The 19,016-nt window shown below is 49.0% G+C and overlaps 3 protein-coding genes across 6 annotated transcripts in view; 2 read left to right on the plus strand and 1 right to left on the minus strand.

Annotated features, from left to right (window-relative positions):
- Positions 1–12: 12 nt before the first annotated feature.
- Positions 13–5,704, plus strand: Sce (E3 ubiquitin-protein ligase Sce). Of its 3 annotated transcripts, none has more exons than XM_078178994.1 (5): positions 13–2,433; positions 2,971–3,244; positions 3,856–4,291; positions 4,362–4,664; positions 4,761–5,704. In XM_078178994.1, exons 2-5 carry the CDS (start codon positions 3,002–3,004, stop codon positions 4,976–4,978), a joined length of 1,200 nt encoding a protein of 399 aa, XP_078035120.1. In that variant the 5' UTR covers positions 13–2,433; positions 2,971–3,001; the 3' UTR covers positions 4,979–5,704. The 3 variants fall into 3 exon arrangements, with proteins under 3 accessions (XP_078035120.1, XP_078035121.1, XP_078035119.1); XM_078178995.1 differs by having other exon boundaries at positions 13–2,364; positions 3,002–3,244; XM_078178993.1 differs by lacking the exon at positions 13–2,433 and having other exon boundaries at positions 2,435–3,244.
- Positions 5,705–6,825: 1,121 nt separating this feature from the next.
- Positions 6,826–16,684, minus strand: LOC144469115 (uncharacterized). 2 transcript variants are annotated; one of them, XM_078179046.1, is made up of 4 exons: positions 16,208–16,684; positions 7,971–8,234; positions 7,329–7,508; positions 6,826–7,091 (listed from the first exon to the last, which is right to left on the minus strand). In XM_078179046.1, exons 1-4 carry the CDS (start codon positions 16,459–16,461, stop codon positions 6,845–6,847), a joined length of 945 nt encoding a protein of 314 aa, XP_078035172.1. In that variant the 5' UTR covers positions 16,462–16,684; the 3' UTR covers positions 6,826–6,844. The 2 variants fall into 2 exon arrangements, with proteins under 2 accessions (XP_078035172.1, XP_078035173.1); XM_078179047.1 differs by lacking the exon at positions 16,208–16,684 and adding an exon at positions 10,832–10,938.
- Positions 15,921–19,016, plus strand: part of LOC144469114 (uncharacterized) — a 35,772-nt gene continuing 32,676 nt past the window's right edge. Inside the window, exon 1 of the mRNA XM_078179043.1 lies at positions 15,921–16,095. Coding sequence (XP_078035169.1) covers positions 16,079–16,095 — 17 coding nt within the window. The 5' untranslated portion in view covers positions 15,921–16,078. The remainder of the gene's footprint in view (positions 16,096–19,016) is intronic.

Genomic DNA, 19,016 nt, shown 5'->3' on the forward strand with positions numbered 1-19,016 from the left:
CGGCGCGACACGACGAACGAACGGTGAACGGTTAATGTGTCGACCTTCGCCGAAGGCGACTAATTAGACAGAGTTAAAAAGTGGACGGACCAGGATCGTCGTTAAGTGGGACAAGGTGTCGCCCCGCGTCACTCACCGACTGACCCATAAAACCCAGTGGCGCGCGCTCAAAATTCTATCAGAGATTTCCGTCTTCCGACCGATAAATACACACGTCCTTCGCGTAAACGTGAAACCGCTGAATGTTAATTCGGACACGCCGTTAACGTTTCGTACCGTCCTCTCGTGGTCCGGAATCGAGCGTGCGTTGAAAACCACCGCTCCCGCAAAAGTGGATCACCTCTCAACCTTCGCGTAAACAATCCCAACCTCGATACCGGTTCGCGCGGCTTCCGTTCGGCGACAGTCTCGCACGCGAAAATTCCAGCATCGATCGTGTTCGTCATCTTTTCTCACCCGCCGGTCGGGTCAAATTATTTGTCGGTCGATCGCAACTTTTTCGAAATTTGTTCTACACATTATCAAACCGAAAACTTGTTTGTCCGATCGCTACGTTGCGAATATTTCGTGGTTAAGGATTTGTTGTGAATATTTTCTCTTTAGAGAACCGACTCGACTGCCGTGACACCTATATCTCTTTCTTCGAACTCGAAAATAAATTTCTACACTGATGAATAGGATAGTCTTGCTTATGATCAATATAATGATAGGATTAGTGATGGTCTCTATAAGAATAATTCACCGATCTCGTGGAGCCTCTCTTGTTCGAACACACCTCGCAGCGCGCAGAAATTTATCGCAGCATAACTCTAATTGATTAATCAGAACGCTGTTTCTGAAATTAATTAGACAGACGCGTTCCACCGATTTGAATAGATTTTGTCTGTTCACACCGTGACAACGAAAACTGTTTGCGCCGATTCACCACGCTTTTTGCATCGTTCGAACGAGCTGTGAGCGAAGAGAAAAACCAGTCGATGCTCTGTCCAGTTCTTGTTCCCATCAGTCCGTTTTGAAAAACGCGCTTCGGCATAAACATCCTTAACCTAATGACGGAATTAACATAGTTCGAGCATTGCCCTCGATCGCCGGTTGTGCAATTTATTTTTCATTAGAGTCCGTACAGTCGGTTCCACCGTACGGGCATTACCGCCGACCGTTTCGCGTTGCCCGGTTAAGTCGTCTGAAATGATGTAGAAAATCCTGGCAGTTACTTTTCACCGATGAAAGTTGAATTCCTAGTCGTCGATCTCCGGTTTCCTGTTACGCGACCGGAGAGGCGCTCGTCCCAAAAAGACGGACTGACGTCTCAATCGGCCGACAGAACACGCGGAATCACCGTGTTATTAGGTGCTAACTGTACCGGGGACTTTTTGTTCGGCTTTGTGTTCGCGTCTCGCGGATATCTGGAAATTACTTACTCAAGCGCATTCCCATCCGGCTATTTCGCCTTTATTCGCGGCACGACCGGGAGGCTGCCGCCGCGTACGGGGGGAATTTATCAAAGAAAATGAATGTTATTAGTATCCGTGAAGCGTTCGAAATGAACGAAGAAAGAAGAACGAACGGGCGTCGGTAGATGGATAACGCGGTGCCGCGGCGTGATTGAAAACGCTAGGCGGAGATCCCCGGGCAGTCCGGTCTACGGTGATAAAACACGTTTTCCCGATAAGTACCGACAGACGCAATTACGGTTATCTACAGTTAGGGTCACTAAAAAAGCGGCGCGCGGGGTCTCGTCGGTCTAGTTCGCCATGAAAGATCGCAAGCAACCGGCAGATCTCGATCCCTCGCAAAGACGCATCCAGCATACACAATCATACGCGAGCGTTTGTACACAGGCGTACAAGGCTCTGGCGAAGCCTGCTGTTGCCATAGAGAGCCTACGCCCATCTATTACATACCGTTATATTATATATATATATATACATATAACGAGGAAACATATTTTGCCTACGCTTATGTCGATTCCCACCTAGTCGAACTTTTCTTTTCCATTCATTGGAAATGTCCTCGGGCTTAGCACACGTATTCGCGTCCGCGGCACACCATCGAAAGGTGTGTCTAGACCGCCGCCTGGTTTATGAAGTTATTATTACTTATTACGGTTCGTTATTGCTGCCTTTCAAGATCCCGCCGCTTAATCGAAGTCACCTACTTTATCGACAGTTTGATTAATTGGTCATTAAACGGATTCCAACTTAATAAGTTGGCCGAGGAGGAACCGTTTTCACGCGACGCTTACCCTTTATGCCGCCGATGGGATTCTAACTGAACTTCGTTCCTGGATGCAGGTTTTGATCGATGATGAGCTTCGAAGATTGAAGAGTGGAATGCGCAATTTGAACAGGCAACATCTGCACGGTAGATGCTTCATGCATTATGAGGATGTCGACGAGATTCTTTCTTGCGGGACAATTTATGGTTTTGATGGTAAATGGTATGGTTATCGACCGGGATAACGAACAGTATCTCGTCTCGCTGCGAGATGACTGCACCAGCGTTCCGAATCTGCGTAAATCCATTCGAATTTTTTTTTTAATAGAGTGCAGCTTAATTAACCCGTTTCTAATTGTATCGAATGATTGTCCTCAGTTTAATCAAAATTTATTTGATTGAATTTTGTACTTGGTACTCGGAAGTTTTAACCTGGGTTTACCTGCGTGAGAGCGTATCAGTTTACCAGTTATAGAGGCTGGCGGTAAGCATGGTGGTGGAAATAAAGGGTGGTGAAGAGAGGGTGCAAGTCATGGGGTGAGAGATACAACTCTACTCGCCTCTGCTAGAGCGCGCTGGTGTATCTCGAGTTCTCAGTGTGTCTATTGGTGATTCACTGTAACCAATGGTGTCAAGGATTTTCTCACTCCTATTTTTCTGTAAAAATATCGTCAAGCGGTCAGAATGCCGAGGGCTCCGTAAGGGATACCATTGCGGTTGCCACTCTTTAGTGAGCACAAGTCTGTGGCATAGTGTTTCAGCTGACGGCTTGTATGTAGTCAAGATGGCGTCCGCGGAACAGGTCGGTCTGAACAAAACTTGGGAATTGTCGTTGTACGAATTGCATCGTACGCCGCAGGATGCAATCACGGATAACACGGAGATCGCGGTCAGTCCGCGCAGCTTGCACAGTGAACTCATGTGCCCAATTTGTCTGGACATGCTTAAAAAGACCATGACCACGAAGGAGTGTCTTCACCGTTTTTGTTCCGATTGTATCATTACCGCCCTGCGAAGCGGTAATAAGGTAAATGACACGAATTAAACCGCCTCGGGGTACCGGGATCTGTGATTCCGTGCTCGTCGACGGTGCATAATTCGTTTAAAAACTTTCTCTTTCCCGAAGTAAACACCAATCAGCGCCGAGCTGTTTGACACCGATGTTTCTTTTCTCCTTATTTGGTATTTTTTTTCTGTCTGTCACTGTTTCGTCGTTACAAATCTGTGCAGATCGATGCTGCAATTCTTAATAGTTAGTCGTGGAATGTTTAGCGGTCGACTTTTCTATAAAACGGAATGTGTTTCCGTCTATGATTTTAGCGCGCTTTTTCGAAGTGCGGCGTAAATGCGACATTCATCGCATTGTTGCGTAATCGTTGTTTGTTTCTTCATTGTTGAACATTGTGACGTCTGTCAAACAGTAAACGTCGAGTTTATTTTTATTTTGGTACCAGGAATGGTTTCACTTCTTGTTACACTATAATTTGGCTTGAAATATTCTGTTCCCATTAGGTTATGCTTTCAATGAAATCTTCAACAGCATTTCTAAGATGGTCAGAGAAAGCAATACTTGCATGCTAAACAATTTAGTTGGAGATTGGCACCGTAAACATGTATTAACGTATGTATTGTTCATAGGAATGTCCAACGTGCAGGAAGAAGCTAGTATCGAAAAGATCCCTGAGGCCAGACCCCAATTTCGACCTTCTTATATCAAAGATATATCCTAGCCGTGACGAGTATGAGGCACACCAGGAAAGAGTACTGGCTAAACTAAATAAATCCCATTCGCAAGCAGCACTGGTCAATTCGATAACAGAAGGCATAAAATTGCAAAGCCAGAACCGGCCGCAGAGGTCCAGGAAAAACGCGAACGAGTCTGAGAACGCGAGCAACGCAACGCCTTACAATAACTCTCAGAATGCTAGTGCACCCGCGACTCCGAACGCCGCGAACTCTGCTAACCAAAGCGACTCGTCTCAGAGCGCGACTGGGCCTCTGAATAACAGTAGCGGCGGCAATTCTCAAAATTCCAATAGCGTTTCCCAACCTGCCAGTAGCCCTGCAGTATCTGGTAATATCGCTGATCGAGACTTGTGAAATAAGAACCGAGCACAGTGGAATTGATTGTTACCATGTTGTAGGAACGACGTCAAGGAATTCGACGACGCCGTCGCCAAATCCTGCAAACCAGATCCCCAAGCCACCCAAACGACAAAAAAGTCTGCAAAACTCGGAAAATGATTCCTCCAGTGCGGAGGCTGAAACGGGTGGTGGCGATTCGATGGTGGACACGGAGGGCGAGGGACCAAGCGAACCCTTGATGCTCAACGAAATCGAGTTGGTATTCAAACCCCATCCGACGGAGATGGCTGGGGACAACTCGCTAATCAAAGCTCTGAAAGAGAATAGCATTCGTTATATCAAGACTACCGCAAATGCGACAGGTAACTATGCGAGAGGTTTCCTTACTCTTCGCTATAGATTGTAGTAGTGGATCTAGGGCTTATTCTAGACTCGCGCTCTAACTGTCGTCTTTGCAGTGGACCACCTGAGCAAGTACCTGGCCATGAGACTGACCCTCGATCTGGACACAGAGCTATCAGAGTCTGATAGGTTATTAAACTTTTGTATATACATAGCGCCTTCGCCAGGTCAACTAGTGGTCCTGAGCGGATCGCAGACCCTACGACAGGTAAACGACAAATTTTGGCGAGTCAATCGACCACTGGAGATGTACTACTCGTGGAAGAAGACCTAGGGAAGGCCTCGAAAGTATCAGTCTGACGGGAGCTAGTCGCATCGGGTTCCGGGGAATCGCGACGATCATTATTACTACGTTGGAGAACAGATAGCGAACGATGGAACGCGTTTACTATATCACAAGAGGACCGACATTTATTATGTATATATAAATATATATGCATACATATATATTTATATATATGTATATATATATATTTTACTGTACTTCAATAGCCTTGATTCTGTTCAAGGATGGGTAATCGGCGTACGGGGGACGCGCGTCTCCCGTACGACAGTGGTGCAATTTTTAATCTTCTTGGGACTGGTTGTTGCTATAGAGATCTGTTGGTACTTGATATAGATCCTCGTTCGGGGATTGGGATTTCGTTGTCGCAGTACACCACGGGGATGGAACGAAATACAGGGAGAACAATGGTTTTTGCAGAGAAATTGGAACATGTTGAAAACTGCCATTCACACCAGACGTTGCATCGCAACTAGATTTGCATTCGTGAAGGGAGAGAGATGCGTTGCCGTAAAATTTTGTGTGACTCGACCGCGTGTAGTATTTATCCGGCCACGGCCCTCTTCCGACAGGTATAAGTTAATCCGGTGCGCCCAGTTATACATACATATTTCCATGAACCGATGGCCTCGATGGTTGAACTAACTTATTTAAATAAGCTCCGACTCGCTGTGGACCATTCTGTATAGTTTGACGAAGAAATAAACCGATGTATATAAGGAGAAGACTCCGTCGGAGCTGTTCGAATGAAAACCTCTCGCTTCTTATTCCCTTTCCGAGGCGGTTCGAGGAGATTTATTGGCTCTCCCCCACCCTCTGCGAGGCTCCTCCGCGCGGGTTCGGTCTTTGATAGCAAAATCTAATTTTCGATCGCGGACGAAGATACACGGGAAGCGTCTTTGCCGCGGCCGGCGAAATAATCGATAAGAGCCGGGAGACCAGACCCTATCCGGCGCCCTCTCGCATTTCCACTGAACCGAAAACAATGCGAACGCTCCAGTCTCGGATAATGCCACCCTCTTTTAGTAAACGGGAAACCACGTTAGAACCCCATGCTGTCGCCTCGTACGGTACACCGTAGTACGTACGATTACCAGTTCCTTTATGTCCCCGGTTACGGTCCTACGTCAACGTTACGCTTTTGATATCCACGCATCCCGTTCCACGTATTACCATTTCTTTTAGTCTCGCGATCGCGTCGGATCTGTCGCGATTACCCCGAATAAAGCTGAACGCGAGCCGTCGTGGTCCGTAACGCGATATTTTTGAGTCCGCAATATTTTAGACGAAGGGAGAACGAACAGATTAGGGGCAGAACCGAGATGAAAAGGGTCGTAGTCGTGGCAGGAAGCAGAAAGAGTTTCCGGTTATCCTCGCTTATCCGGGTTGCGTCTTTTCGCCAGTTTTTTTTCTCCCCCTCGATTAATTAATGTATTCCAAAGCAGCGTTAGATTCACAGCAGTCTAGCAGCGCCTAATTACAGGCTGCGCAACCGGCGTAATAACCGGCGCTCCTAATTAGCGCTCCCAGTGAATCTTACACGGTGGATCTCTGTATCGCCGGCGCGCCGCCCCGCGCTTGATAACGGCCGATCCATTAATAAGCATGGTGTTAATTGCCGTATTCTCTCGTCGAGAGGTAAAAAAAGAAAGGAAAAGGGTAGAGAATCGTGGTAACGAGCAACGCCGTTAAAAGTTCGAGCACCGGCCACCGTGATTCTCGATTTGGCTCTCTCAATTAGCTTGATTAAGTCGCAGGAAGATTCGTGTTATTCCAATTTCTATTTAATGCGCGCTACGCGCGGACGGCACAACATTGTTAGACAACCACTACTCGAGATCACCTGGGCGCGCAACGTTATCTCGAGTCCGTCGAGCCGTCGTCGGTATCCTTCGCCTCCGTGCCGGAGCTCGAGCTCGTCAATAACTTCACCGCCGACTCCTTCGACGTGTCGCCAACCCCGAGATCCGCCAGGATCTCCTCCTCGTCGTCGGTGATCTCCTCGCTGGATCCTTTCTCGGCGAATTCCTCGTCGAATATGTCCCTGCCGCTCCTCGACGCCTGCTCGCCCTTCAACAGTCTGCGTATCTCCTCCTGGTCGAGCCTGGAAATTCATCGTCCCATTAGGCTCATCCAGATACCCTCCCTCCTCCCTCCCTCTCTCTCTCTCTCCGGGCACCCTTTGATCCTGTTATCGGCGTCGACTGGGTCGCCGCGAGTTATTCTTCGTCCGATTGGACAAGGAACTCATTTTACCCTCGGATCCCATTTGCCGCGGTGACGCGCGGTCAAAATCCCCGTGACGGAATCGATATCGAATAACGCAACCGGGAATACTAACGGTGTCTTGTACGGCTCCTTGTACCAGAGCGGATACCCCGGGGGATTCTGCCTGCCGCCGTCGGGAATCGAATTCTCGGTCGGCATAGAATGCACCCTGAAATGCGCCGGCTCCACCGTCTCCTCTAATAAAGCAGACACTTGTCGCGCGTAATCCTCCGTTCCCGCTGTTCGCTCTAATCTGCGGAACGTCGACACGTTACTCTTGCTCTATACAGCCCGTTTCATCCGTGCTCGGCTCTCGTTCGCGCGAACGATCACCTGGCCAAAGGTATTCCAGCGCCCGTTCAAATACATTATCGTTTTTTTTTAAACTTGGACCGAATGATGTTTTTCTCAACGTTAAAGCGATTCATTCCAGAGTCTTGGTTGTAATTCCAAGTGATAGTAAAATAAATAAGGTATTTTAGTCGTGGTCTCTTCAAGGTTAAAAAATTCAGTCCAGTTTTAAAAAAGTTCTAGCTTTTGAAAAGATGCTCGAGTACTTTCTATCTGCTTCTAATTAAATTGTTATTTGTTGATTGAAGAAACTATTTCGCATTAGATCATCTCCGAGATATCATTATTTGCTTTCGCGCACCCGGCCCGACTCTACCCGCCAAATTCTAGATCGTTATCGCGCCAAAGAATCCCGTTCCTTTACTTGTGAACCATCTGTCGAGTGAACTCCAATCTCGGCGCGGTCCGCGTGGGCTGCGGCACAGGGTTCGGCGACCCCTGAATTTTCCCGGGTCGAGGCCTGCCCGCGTTCTCGCCGACCCCATAGAAATTGCCGAAATGCACGGCCGCGTCTTTCGGTAGATTCGAGGTCAGCCTGGCGTCCTTCGCGGCCGTCGACGCGACGGCGTTCTCCTCCGTGTTCGGCGTGCTTCTGGAAAACTGAGACTTCTGCCTTCTCGCGGCGATCCTTGAAAAGGTAATAATCGTACATTAAGGATAATGGACGCGGCTCGATATACGCTGCGGAGATGTTAAACCGCGGCGAGCGAGCCTGCGTATAGCAGCTGCTCGATATTCCCTCTACAGGCTCTCGTTTGTTCGCCGACGAGTTCATTGAATACCTCTTTTGCTGGAATGTCTAGCACGCCGACGGCCGACGGGGGGGTCACCTATGACCGGCTCTCCTCGATCGGGCACCGTGGGAGGACGCCTCCGGTGACCGGTCGTGTCGTCGAATTAATCGCTGCCGGCAAATTCGACGACGACGACGACGATTCGGTTTTGTTACGGCGCGGAGATCGTTGAGCGAAATAGAGAGATCGACGAGGGGGCTCTTTCATAAATTATACGCAGCCTTAATTACGTTCGGTGAAGGATAATTGCGCAAAGATCGTCCGTAGTCTGGCGAGAACGCCTCGAAGTAGGCTACTCTCTATTATTCAGGTTAATCTTAACCGCGATACTCGTCGTCCTCGATCGCGCACGACCTGCGCATTTTTTTTTCCCTCGCCGTAATTAACGGATAAATATGCGCATCTGTATATTTTTATGATCAGAGATCAGGGATTCGATGTGGAATAGAAACCAAGGGCGGACTAAAAATACACGCGGGTAACAAGGAAATTGTATCACGCATGACCGAGCGGAGTTACGCAAATATTCATGAGCCTATAGATCACGAAAGTTTCGCGGAATTATTAAGTTGCGAGCGCGAGGGCAAATTGAATAGCGTTTTAAATCATTTCTCCCGTACGGCGGGAGCAATTACCGTGGAAATTAAATTTCACTTTGTGCCGTTGCTTCCTCGATAGTTCGTACGGAAAAATCGGGATGCTCGCATAAACATTCGCGGGTTTAACGATAACGTCGGCTCGGTTAAGCAGTTTCATATAATATTCGATCGTTATAGATACACCGTCCTTGCACCGGATATTTCGTTCGCGAGAAAACGATAGGCAAAACCGGACCGCGTTCATCGCATTAGCTAATTTACACCCGAGAACCATCGCAATCATCTCTGGATGCTTGAGAAACACATGATCCGTGTCGCAGTTACGATCGGTTAACGCGATTAATCGTCTCCTATTTAATGGTTATTCAGATTTCGTTGCGAATCCACCGCTATCAAATTAGTCGTTGGAAGTTCAGGGATTGTTCTCCGCCGTTGAAGAATCGTTCGCGATAATTGTTACCCGGTAATCAGCCATCTATTAATCGTCCGCAGCTAATCAGCACACGGCGATGCCTTAGCAACCGCCGCGAGTCTCGTTAACGCGTTCGCTATCGGTTCGCTGTATAAGACTTCGTTGCTTCGAATCGTTTTACGAGCTCCGACAATATTCAGATCGCGCGGGATTATTGGGTGGAAATTTCGTTTCCGAGGTGTGCAGGTAGAAAATCGTGTCACCTAGATGCGACGCGTTTCGAGACCGCGTCGAAACGAAGCGATTGCCCGTGAAACGGCTTGAAAAATCGCTGACCGTCGATACGGTGGCTCTAATCAAGCCGTGCCATTTTATTCGGCCGCGATCGACGCGTATCCGTACCGTAACGGGGCATTCGTTTCCGTTACGTTCCCGGAAAAACCGTCCTCGTCTCGTCCGCTGACGACGGGGCCGTGTCGCTCGATTCATCGTGACAGGCAATTTGCGCGGAATTACAGGTGGAATACAGGGAGCAGCGCGAGGGTACGCGCGTCCACCGGTCGGGTGTCGGAAGAACCTTATGAAAGTCGTCCGTCGTGTATCACCTGTCGACGACAATCGTCGCCGATGAATTATTCATTCGCGCGAATCACGGGCCCCGCGCGGATCCAGGCCGTTGCCGGCCTGCAAACGGATTATGCAAAAGTTTACAATTTCCTGTCCGTCCGCCGAGCGGACGCGCCCGGGGACATGCTAATGGACGAACGAAAAGGGCCCCGATGGTAATTGACAACCATTGTCGGCCACTTTTTACGGACGGGAACCGTCGTAGAAAATAAAACGGAAATACGCTCGCGACCTACGGGTTTTCAATCGTTCTTTTTTTGCAAAAAGGTACGCGACACGGTGAAATCAATTTCTGTGGGTCGAGACGCGAGGCTGCCGGACGACTGGCATAATATTTTCGTCGGTTACTATTAGCTATTGTCGCAGCTACGATTATTCTACGATTCCCGGTCCGCGAATGCTGAATCGTCGAGTACTCGCGAGACGTGTCGTTGCCAATCTACAGTTTAATCCGATTCGAAATATTCAGGCAATTTTTCCACGCCGAGAAACTCGAACGAAGTAGAAGGAATCCTTGGGGGGAAGCTGATCGAGCATAACCTCCGGGTGAAATTTTTCTTTGCCGGGCCGCTATCGGAGCGGATTGGCTATACAAGACCGAGGAGTACAGGTGGATCCGCGAAGACCACAACCGCAAAGAACTCGATTTCCTACCCCGGGACACGTCAATCGAATTTCGGGGCGAGCACCGCAGCCGTTTCGGCGACGCCGTGGACCGTGACACGCGAGCGGTCCGCGGACACGCACCGAATCCAATTTCCCGAAATTCTGTTTTCGCCCTCGATCCACTAACTTGCGTAGCTTCCCGGCGAACGAGGGGGACGGTTGTAGGTTAATCGGCGCGGCTCGGTGATCTTCGGAGATCCCAGTCGAGGACTTCACTTTCGTCTTCTTGAACATATCCGCGGCTAGGTATGCGCCACCGTCGAATCCTTTTCAGGTAAAATGATTTCTTCCGGTTCGGGCAACCGCCGTGCCGTACCGTGAAATTTACGGGACTTCAAGCGTTCCGTCGGACCTCGGCGAGAGGCGTGTTTTGACCGATGCAATCGCGTTGATTTATTCTACGAGCGGGCGATCTCGTCCCGCAAAGATTTCCGGTGGCCGAGCACTGCCACGGACGACGGAGTCATGGCTGCCGGGATTAATCCCGGGACACGCGTTCACCGCGAACGTTTCAACGGAATTAGATTGGAAGGTGGTCCGCGCCGCGGCAATCGTTCTAATGGCGTTACATCGATAGAGGATACGCGCTATACACGCGCTCTTCCTCTTTTTTTCTCTCTCTCTCTCTCTCTTTCTCTTTCTTCTCTCTTTCCTGTCACGGACAGCGAGCGCGGCTCACCGCAATTAACCGCAACACCGTTTCGACGGTCCGTCCGGGATTACCAGGAAGTTTATTCTGGACTCCTGGAATCCGATACAAAACGGTCGCGGGGATCGCCGCGGCGAGTCGTCGTTTTCTTCGATCGCGGTTTCGATGCGTCGCCGGGAACCATACTTTTCCGTGACTTAATGCCCGGTGTCGATTTTTTTTTTTTAGCCGACGAGGGATACGTTACGACGGTCGACGGACTAGTTTACATAAATTTAATCTTCTCCGCTTTTATCGCTTATCTCGCCTCTGATAACGCGGGTTCGAAAGAAACTGGTCTGGGCGCAGCATCCTAGAACGGTACAGGCGTCGCGATACGCATTGCTGCATTATTTTTCGTGCCGCGGAATGTATAGAGGATGCGAAAAACGAGGAATATCATATTAGCTTATACGCATGGGATAGTTGACAGGGGTGTTCGTGCATTCGATATTGTAATTAGAGGACTGAGGATCGTTATGCAAATACGCGGTTTCTTGGATTAGAATCCTTTACGGTGGCGGACCCATTAATTTTTGTTAATGCTCAGGTTTCCTTCTACGGAGTTTCATAAATGTACCTTCGCGAGGGTCGGTCGCGGATCGCAACGGAAGCGAGAGAAATCGTGGATAGGTATCTCGCGTCGGAGCAACACATTCTTCAAACATTTTTACATGATAATAGCGCACCGAATTCGTGCGGAGACCGTTCCGCGAAACAAAAGCTTCTGCCGTACACCGTCCCCCCGGATCTTCGGAGAACTCTTCTGTTTCACCCGGCGTTCCTCGTTCGTTCCAATCTTCGAGCAACCGCGGCCAGGATAAATTACGCGCCGTTCGCCGGGAGATGAATGTTGCTAAATGTTCGCGCACGTGTCGCGCGGAGATTTCGCGGGACTGGAATCGCCACCGTAAACCACCGTCGCCTCCTTTTTATGACGTATCAAGAAGAAACGAGGGGAAACGGGTTGGACACGAACCCACCACCACCACCGTTGCGCAGTCGAATACGACCGCGGATAAAGGGGATAGAATGGCGGTGCTTATTTACGATCGAAGGAGAGCGAGGCGAGAGAGAGAGGGCGGAGAGGGCGGGCAGAGGCTCGAATTCGTGCGCGGCGCGAGAAAAGGGAGCAAAACGGCCGTCGGCCGGACGCGGAGAGCGATGCATATCTTATGCACGTGCCTCGAGAAAAAGAAAGGGGGCTCCCTGACGCGACTACCAAATTATTTATTGGCCACGCTGTGCATCGAGAAATGCTAAATATTTCAGAGGGTCAAATGGCCCTCGCGCGATTCCTGCCACTCGCGCCTCGCCGGGATTCGATCCTGCGGAGCTTCGCAATCTTTCTTACGAACGGACGACGAACGTTTCGCTCGGCAAACATCGCCGCATAATCACGCTTCTCCTCCGCTTCAGATTTCTCTCCGAGCGGCTGCGATAACTAGGCGGAATCATTCGCTCGCGGCAAATTATCGGCAAATATTATTTATCGAATTCTCCGAGCGCAACGTCCAACGGGACTGTTACTTTTATTCGAAGGTTTTTTCGTTCCTTTTCGACGTCTGCCAGAGATCCGAAAAGATACCGCGTCGATCTCGCGGATACCAATTCCAATCGAGATAGCCACGAGTCTCAAATATTCCTCGAAGCCGGCTGCTCTTCCACCTCCTCCATCTATCCATCGACCTCGCCGCGAACTGCCGGAGCAATATCTAAGAAAATGACGGCCGAGTAATGGCAGTAATCTTTCAGCCGAAGGAAAAAGTTTGTCCGAGTGAACGAACGTTTTGAAAAGGAAAGCATCGAGGGGCAGATAAGAAACTGAAATAAGTGTTTCCGCGATGGGGAACACTCTCTCGCGGTTTATCGTCCAATTTGCACAGACACGGTTCCCAAGCGAAAACGCCATTTCCCCGACGTTCTCAGGGGCGTCTTCTTCCGTTTGCAGCGAACGCGTCGATCGGGCGCGGCGCAGTTGAACGCGAGAGAAACTCGAACGGCGGGTATATGTATACCTTTGACATGGAGCGCTCCTTGTGGCCCGGTTCTCTCCCCGCGTCTTTTGATCCCCCTCCCGTTACGTAAACGCGTTGCGAACGTGGAATTTACACATAAAGGGCTCGCGTGTTTGCACGAGCGACAGACCCGGGTCGCGACGTTCGTCGCCCCCCCCCCACCCCTCCCCCGCGCGCGCTGCTTCCTGCTGTCAGTAGGTTTTAATTACTCGCGCGGCGCCCGGTGTAGCCCAGCTGCGCTCGAAAATTATACGAGCCGGTAATAAAAGCTGCTCGCGCACCGCCGCTTTGAAAAGTGATTAAGCAATCGGTTGGTTTTCTGTCGCGTCTCCGTTGTAGTCGTCGTCGCGCCGAGGGAGGTCCTTTGATCGCGATGAAATTCCTCGGCCCGTCTACTTTTGCCATGCAATACGCCTTGAAAAAGGAATGACACCGAATGCGCGCTGATTGGATTTGCGATTGGCCGGCTTCGGCTCGGTTCCTCAGCTGAAAAACTATAAAAAAATGCCGTTCGTTTTTTTCGTTGCTCCACCTCCCCGACCGCTTTAATTAAACTTCCTCCGGCCGACACCTCGCCGGTTCCTCCCTTAAACACGATTTTCTACTTGTAACCCCCCGGTGCTACATCGTCGCGGAGCAAATGCGACACGAATCCCTGCTTCCTTCGAGGTCCTCCGAGATCTCGGATCCACGGTTTTTGCACCGAGCGTGAGACAAAGTTTGATGAACGAGCCGGCAGAGGTAAGATAAATTATTTTCTGGACACTGTGTTCAACAGAAATTGACTTCGTCGAGAAAGTTCCAAAGTTGAGACGAGGTTGTTCGAGATCTAGGGAGATCTTTTTGCGTCCGGTGAGATCTGATGGAGGTAGATATTGTTCCCAGAAACTAATAAATTATTGTGTGTTCATCAGAACTTGGAATAAGGTTCTCCGAAGTCTATGGAATTGTATCTTCTTTGTTTTTCGCTGCTGGACCAATGAAACTGCGATCCGAAGTCTCGACGTTTTACTATTCATCCTAGACAGCGTAATAACTGCAAGAATTCTCAATTGCTGGAAATTGTGTCACAGTATACGTACGAACTATAAATAATTCGATCGATAAAAATCGATAGAGTTCGCGTCAATTTGCATATTTCTAGCTGGATGCGTTTTGGTATGCGTGGCGCGTTTGTTGCGGCGATGTTATCGGATTGTACGTATGATAGAGACATCGTTTGAATAGCACGATGCAAGTATTATTCATGTTCTTGACTCCGTTACAGATGCACACGGATGTACGCAGCGAGAATGCGCCGTGAACGTGCACTGTGGGAATCCTCGCCGTGTTCTCGTTTCGTGTATTGCAGGCCACGCTGCATTGGCCGCGAGGAACGAAGGCTGCAATCTTTTATGATACGGACACCCTCAATTTTCTTTTATTCGAAAATTGCTCTATCAACTACGTTTCCCTTCGGTCACGGTCTAACGCTTTTCGTGTGTTTTCTGGAGAGCCGAACGACGCATGGGAATCGGTATTTTACTGTGATAAAATTGTTACTCACTTATAGATACAGTATAATTACTAGTTTTTAATATTTTTAATTTTATCACAAATCCTCCTGAACGTCCAGAAAAATTGAATTAGACTAGATGAGAGGTCAATAAATACAGGCTGTCCCGGAAATCGTCGTACAACCGGGCACGAAGTGATTCCACATAAAAAAGAAGAAAATATTTTGGTATAACATTTTTTCATCCGGGGCTCCGTTTTTGTGATAATCGATTTCAAAGTTCGCTCAATTTGTAAATGAATTAATAGAATTTGCTTGTCGTGTATTTCACTGCTCCACTCTCCTCTGGCCGGGACAGTGTTTACAAACATTGGCATCGGTGGTAAGGCACGGTGGCCGCCCAGATCTCCGGACCTCACGCCTCTAAATTTTTTTACTGAGGCATTCGAAAAGTTAAAAAGCGATGACAACTTACAATCTGTCCAGATGTCGTTAATTCATCGAGCAAACCAATATATAGGCTTCTGTCGATCAATTTTACCAGGACTGATGTTAGAGTAAATCTTTTGAATGCAAAATAGAAATTCCACTCGGCGATTAATTGACTTTGAAAAATCAACAACGTCCGAGTGGACCGCAGTGATTAAATCCCTATCAAGATTGGCAGAGGGTAACGTCGTCTCCGAGTTTATTATCTTTCCATCGCGTCGATGCGTCCGTTAACAAAGTTATACATCTCGCGTTTCAAGAATAATCAACGAGAAAGCGAAACCATTGAGAGGGGAACGAGGTGACGTTTCGTAGTTACGTGTCTACAAGGCACTCGAAATCTTTTCAGTGTTGTTACAGCAAACATCGCCCGAGGCTCGTATTTGCCAATCTTAATTAGGGATAAAACGGGGCAAGGGTTGGAAACGCTTGGGGGTCGCGGGTTGACAAGAATCGGCTTTTCGAACGCGACTTCGGGCGTCTTCGGCGGTTACCGACGCTCTTCGTGCGGCCACTCTTAACTCGTGCTCGTGCTGGCTCGAGTCAGTCGTTGACGCGCGCTCGTTTCGATTGCATCGTGTATTAAATGGTGCTCGTACCTACGCAACGAACGTTTCCCAGTTCGTCTCTGATGTAAAAGTCTGGTGTGCTTGACCCGTATTCAAGACAAAACCGATCTGCATCATGTGTGCGACCACGAGGTAAGAATAAAAATCGATCCACGAATCTGTAAATCGGAATTACTCGCGATTTTTCTCGAACCTGTCGGTTGCTTTTTTTCTCGACTGTTCCCTGGAATATAAGAACACTTACGGTTGTTTCGTGTGGCTCGTAGTTTCCTGTCTCCGAAAATCACTTCGTCCTGTCTGCTCTTCGGAGATAAGATTAGGATTCGGTTCTCTCGGCGTATCGCGCTTCCATTGGTGCTCGGTGCTCGGTTTAATCCTCGGTGACACGTTGACGAGCATTTGGCTGATAGTTGCTCCATTCGTAGCCGAGAGTCGGGGGAGTACTTTTATCCTTGCTAGCGCGGCGAGTATCGAAAATCCATAACGGACCGGCCACATAATAAATCGTCCGGGACGCTGTGCGGCTCCCAATAAAATTTCATTCGCCGGTGAATGGCTCGAGTATCGACCACGCGCTCTATCCCGTTTCGCGACTACCACGTTACTTCTCTCCTCCTCCCTTCTTTTTTTATTCCATGGCGCGAGGATACGGGAACGGTATAGCAAATATTTGCGGGAAGAACAGTCGATTGAATTTGTTGTACCGAAACGTAGAATCGTCGAACTCCACGCCGCACATCCTCCGAGAGCGCGGTCAATATTGACTCTCTCGCTCGAGCCAAAGCACATCGTAATAAATTATTGACTTCGCGGAACCAGACGAGAGACCATGAAAGTCCTGCAGTGATCCGCATTAACCGTACGACCTATTCGCCCCGGTGCAACCGACTCCAGTATTTGCCATAAGGCTCGGAAATTATGTGTCCCATAAATCACCTTTATGCCGGGATTATCGTCGCCGGGGACGCGCGCGCGAGGCCCGCGGGATCATCGACGTTTGCGAATCGACTGGTTCCTAAAGGATGATTCCTAAAGGATAACAACCGGAGGGATAGCTCTCCGCGATCCGCTCGCATTACGAACCACCTTATTTGCGGTCTGACCGTAATTTAACGGACTTTATCCTCGCGCCAGTCTACGCTCTCCTTCTCGTCTAAATACTTTTCAATGCGATCAGAAAATGTTGGATTTATCGATGCAATTTCTGAGCCGCTTAACTCCGCAGTTTCGAGCAAACTTGAATTAATCCTTTCGATCGCATGAAATTCCATGTGACCACCGCTTGCTTCTCGCCTCATCTTTTATGTGAGGTTATTTCGACGAACATTTCTACGAATCCTAATGAGTCTCGTTGCTAGGGTAACAACAGTCGTTTACTGTCTTGTACATTATTTTTATGTCGAGAGGTTAACAGTAGACTTTATGTGTTTTATAGAAACATCCGCGAAAGCCACTATAATGGCGCGTTGTGTCTAAGAGGTTAAGATGGACAGGAACATTTTACGACGAGACTGAGGAGTTTAATAAATTTAGAAATTATACAAATCTATTGAGAGGGAGGATATTGTTATGAGAATCTTTAGTATGCATAAAGGCTGGTAATTTGTCTACACGATAGACGCTTAAAGAGAGATTTTGGTAAAAATTAATAACAAGGTTGGGAATCGTTCTCATCATTGTACTTTCTCAATTGCGTAAACGAGCGCTTTACGTCGATACTTGAAAGTAGTCACGTTTTCCCAAGGATGCTCTCTCATGCTCAGATTCAATAGTAATTGGACCTCTAGAATAGTTTCGTAGCCATATCCGTTCTTGTTCCACTTCCACCGCCCACAAAACTTGGGGCTCGAAGGCGAGGAGCTCCCTTGTCGAATACATAGATGGTGTATCGATCACGCGCGTCTACAACCTGCGCCATATAGGTGGACCGGGGTCCGATCCGGCGAAAAAAAAACGTTGGATTTACGATCGATGGGCGGTGGCATGATCCGCGCGCTGACAAGAGTACAAATTTCCATAAGTGTATCGTAATTTGACGCCTACCTTGGCCTTGCAAGTGCACCGTGCACTGTGCACTTTTCCGTTGGTCCGACGGCACTCGATACGCTGTTCGGAAGGGTCGCCCACGCACCGCGACACACACGCACACGCGAACCTGCTGCACACACAGACGCGAGATTTTACACGCTCGTGCCCTCGTGTGGTTGTTCCTCTGTGTGTTCGTCGGCGATTTACGGTAAGGGCACCGTCTGCTTTGTGTGTTAGTCACCGACCATGGGGGGTGCGAGAGACTGGCAGGACTCTGTCAGAGGGGAGGCGAAAAGGGAACGAGAAAGAGAGAGAGAGAGCGCGCGAGTGGGCCGAGAAAAAAAGAAGCAAAAAAGCCAGAGGAAGAAAAGGTGGCACGCAGACACACGCGAGCACACGATCGAACGAGCCCGCGTGCGCATTCGTGTTAAACAGGCTCGACGTGTTTACTTTTGCATACGCGGCGCAGCGCGTTAAGAGCATAACCGTCTCTGTCGCGGATTATTACACCGTCGATAGAGTTTCTCTCTCTCTGGTCGGTTCTCCCGTGTTTCCTGTCGTTTTTTTTTTGTCCACGGATGCCACCGTGGCCCCCCTCGAATCCAACCCGGATTCGATTTCGCGCTGCGATTCTCTTAATTGCGAATCGTTCCCTCGGCGGTCGAATCGATTTCAAGGATATCGTTCCGGGAAAGAATAGCGTTTTCGTGGTCCGAGAAACACGAAACGACCTCTGCGGTTCGATGTCGACGGTCACGAGCAACTGACGTCTCCCGCGGGAATTAACCGCTCTCCCCCGGCGTGTCCCCCTATTTCGGGGTCAATCTGCCGCCAATTTAAAATTTCATTCGCGTCTCTTCGCGGCGTGCTAATTTTTTAATGAATTTTCTACGGGTCCGCGGTGATCTCTTCCGTGATCTCGTCCTCCGTCGGCACCCGTTCGGGTCGATGCAATTTAAAATTTAATTAGGAATTCGACGAGCCGCCGCGAAGTTTCGACGGAATTATGCGAGAGCTCGCACGGT

This window comes from Augochlora pura, chromosome 4 (assembly GCF_028453695.1).
Source record: "Augochlora pura isolate Apur16 chromosome 4, APUR_v2.2.1, whole genome shotgun sequence".
In the NCBI taxonomy this organism is placed as follows: domain Eukaryota; kingdom Metazoa; phylum Arthropoda; class Insecta; order Hymenoptera; family Halictidae; genus Augochlora; species Augochlora pura.